At 38.1% G+C, this 3,227-nt stretch overlaps 1 protein-coding gene across 1 annotated transcript; it reads left to right on the top strand.

Annotated features, from left to right (window-relative positions):
• Nucleotides 1-8: 8 nt before the first annotated feature.
• Nucleotides 9-566, top strand: LOC106002205 (putative olfactory receptor 2W6; the record flags this gene model as incomplete). Its single annotated transcript, XM_013037118.1, has 1 exon — nucleotides 9-566. A coding segment is annotated over one exon (558 nt), but the record flags the coding sequence as incomplete, so codon positions are not given.
• Nucleotides 567-3,227: the final 2,661 nt, after the last annotated feature.

Below are 3,227 nucleotides of genomic sequence, written 5' to 3'. Positions count from 1 at the left end.
GCCAGCCTCTCCACTACATGGTCATCATGCACCCTGGGCTTTGCCACAGGATGGTGCTGATCTCCTGGTTGGGGGGGTTGGGAAGTGCCCTAATTGTTTGTTCAATGACATTGAAGTTACCCAGATGTGGCCACCGTCGAGTGGATAATTTTTTCTGTGAGATGCCAGCGTTGGTCAAGATGGCTTGTGTCCATTCAAGAGTCATTGAGATTGTTGTCTTTTCTCTTGGAGTTGTATTGCTTCTAGTACCTCTGTCACTGATTCTCATCTCCTATGGAGTCATCACTCAAGCTGTAATGAGGATCAAGTCAGCCAGTAGGTGGAGAAAGGTCCTGAACACCTGTGGCTCCCACCTCACAGTAGTGACTCTGTTCTATGGGACAATCATTTATATGTACATGAGGCCACAGAAAACCAAGTCCCAAGATGAAGGGAAATTCTTCACTCTCTTTTACACAATTATCACACCCAGTCTTAATCCTCTGATCTATACTTTAAGAAACAAAGATGTAAAGAGTGCTCTGAGCAGCGTACTGGTAATGGACAAATGTTCCTCAAAAGTGTGAAGTAAATGGAAATCTCCTACCAGAGTATAGAGAAACAAAAGAAATAATGGCCTTCCACAATAGAAGCTACATCCATTCTAAGATCACTTATTAGCAATTTACCAAAATATCATTTAACTTTTAATAAATGGGAAGTACCAGGAAATATGAGGCAGATAGAGATCCATGATAATATACAATTCCTAGACATCAAAAACTAGTCAAGCACCACTGTGATTACAAATTATAGTAGGTACCCAGAATTAGAAAATAATCACAGTGGTTCCCACTTTTTTTTTTCTTGTGCCAGTCCTGGGTTTGAACTCAGGGCCTGGGTGCTGTTCTGAGTTTTTTGACTCAAAGCTAGCACTACCACTGGATCTTCAGCTCAACTTTCAGCTTCTTTAGTGGTTCATTGGAGATAAGAATCTGATGGACTTTACTGCCTGAGTTAGTTTCAAACTGTGATCCTTAGAGCTCAGTCTCCTGAGTAACTAGAATTTATAGAGGTAAGCCATTGGCACCTGGTAACTGTTAATATTTTAAATATAAAGCCCTGCAAAAACCATTAACTTTTATGCTCTGAAGTGGCAGGTAATGAATAAGTAGAAGTTAGAATGGAACTAAATGAAGTTTATATTCTCCAGATTAATCAAAAAATTTTCACTTCCATTAATAAAGTTTTTTTTTAAGGTGGTCTCACTTAGGTAGGCCAGACTGGCTTCAAAATCAAAATCTTCCTGCCTCAAGTTCCTGAGTGCTGGGATTATGTACTGAAGGGCTTTAAACTAGCTAGGCTGGCACAATATTGCTGGCTATGCCCCTGTCCCTGGTTTTCAATGGCTATTTTAAGGAGAGAGTCTCCCATTTCCACCCAGGCATGTGCCTGATCTTTGATCCCATATTGCTGGGATCCTGGGTACATGTCATCTTTCCTGTGAACATGGAATCTTGTGGATTTTTCTTCTTGAGCAGGGTTGGGATTGAGGTCCTTTGACCTTAGCTTCCCATGTAGCTTGGGAAGACAGGTGTGAGCAGCTTCACCCAGCTTTCAGTTAAGAAGGGAATCTCTTGAGCTTTTAGGGCCAGGCTGTCCTTGACCCTTGGGCCTACTGATAACAGCCACCCATACAGCTAAGGTTATAGATACAACTACTTTGGAATAATGGCTCTGGAATAATTTTGTTTTCAAAGAAAGATGGGAAAAATTATGAATGAACTGATTCTATTTTAAGGTCTTTGGCTAAATTATATGTACAGTGAACTTATTTTTTCTTGAAATGTCTTGATTTTCCTACTAATAAAGATGATAAAATAAGAAAAAAACAAAAAAATTATAGTAGGTACAGAACCATATATCTGCAAAATGTAGCTTCTTTTTTTCCCATTCATTTTCTATTATTATAAAGGTAATGTACAACCTATTACAGTTCCGTAAGTCAGATCAAGAGTACATTCCTTTTTGGGCAATGTCAACCCTTCCCTCACTCTCTTCCAGTTTTTTTCCTCCCTTCCCCACCTACAAGTTGTATAGTTCATTTTCAACATAGTGTCTAGCAAGTACCACTGCTACATTGTTCACCCTTTATCCATCCATTTCTCTGCCCCCCCCACCCTCCCAAGGATAGATAAACAAAGAAGACAAAAGGAAAATTTAAAAAAAAAAAAAAGAAAAAATTCTTGTTTCCATTTCCTGGAGTTCATTTCAATAAATATCATTTCATATGATCACATGCCCATAGCTATTATACCTTTTCTTCCTCTCCTAAGAATATCCTCTTTAGGTCTCACTGTTTGTGAATGTTTAGAGACCTGTATAATTTATCATGCTCCGGTGTGTTTTTCTTTTACCATCAAATGTGTTTACTTGCAGATTTATAGGCACATTGTAGCTACCATTAATGAGGGAAACCACACAACCTATGTTTCTCTGGCTCTGTCTTATTTCACTTAATATAATTTTTTCCAAGTCTTTCCATTTCCTCACAAATGACACTATATCATTCTTACAGATGGTTGAGTAGAATTCCATTGTGCAGAGATACCACATTTCTTAACCAACTTAAAATCTCACCTCTTTGAAATCTGCCAAAATCAAGCCAGGCGCCAGTGGCTCACACCTGTAATCCTAGCTACTCAGCAGGCTAAGATCTGAGGATCAAGGTTCAAAGCTAGCCCAGTCAAGAAAGTCCATGAGATTCTTATCTATAATTAAAGACTAGAAAACTGGAAGTAGCACTGTGGCTCAAGTGATAGAGTGCTTACCTTGAATTAAAGAGCTCAGGGACAGTGCTCAGGCCCAGAGTTCAAGACCCATGACCAACCAAAAAAGAAAAAATTCTGCCACAATCTCATCATCCCATTTTCTGGACTCCTTTAAAAGTATGACAAAATCAGTTGTGGTATTCTCTTATTTTATTTGGGAGATATATAATATATATAATATATTATATATATCTTTGAGAGCAAAGTTCTCTGGTAAGCTTTTCCACAACATAGAACTTTGTACTCATTTGGCATTTTCTCTGTTTAAATTGCTTTTTGCATGTTTGTTAAATGATTAAGTGAAAAAATTACTAAGCATTTTTTTAATTTAATTTTATTTGTGAACATACTGTACAGAGGGGTTACAATTACATGGGCAGGATAATGCGTACATTTCTTACCAAGCATTGCAGCCTC

Source organism: Dipodomys ordii, unplaced genomic scaffold (assembly GCF_000151885.1).
Source record: "Dipodomys ordii isolate 6190 unplaced genomic scaffold, Dord_2.0 Scaffold4764, whole genome shotgun sequence".
Classification (NCBI taxonomy): domain Eukaryota; kingdom Metazoa; phylum Chordata; class Mammalia; order Rodentia; family Heteromyidae; genus Dipodomys; species Dipodomys ordii.
Note: the sequence above shows the minus strand (reverse complement) of the source record. Positions and strands in the feature narration are given on the sequence as shown.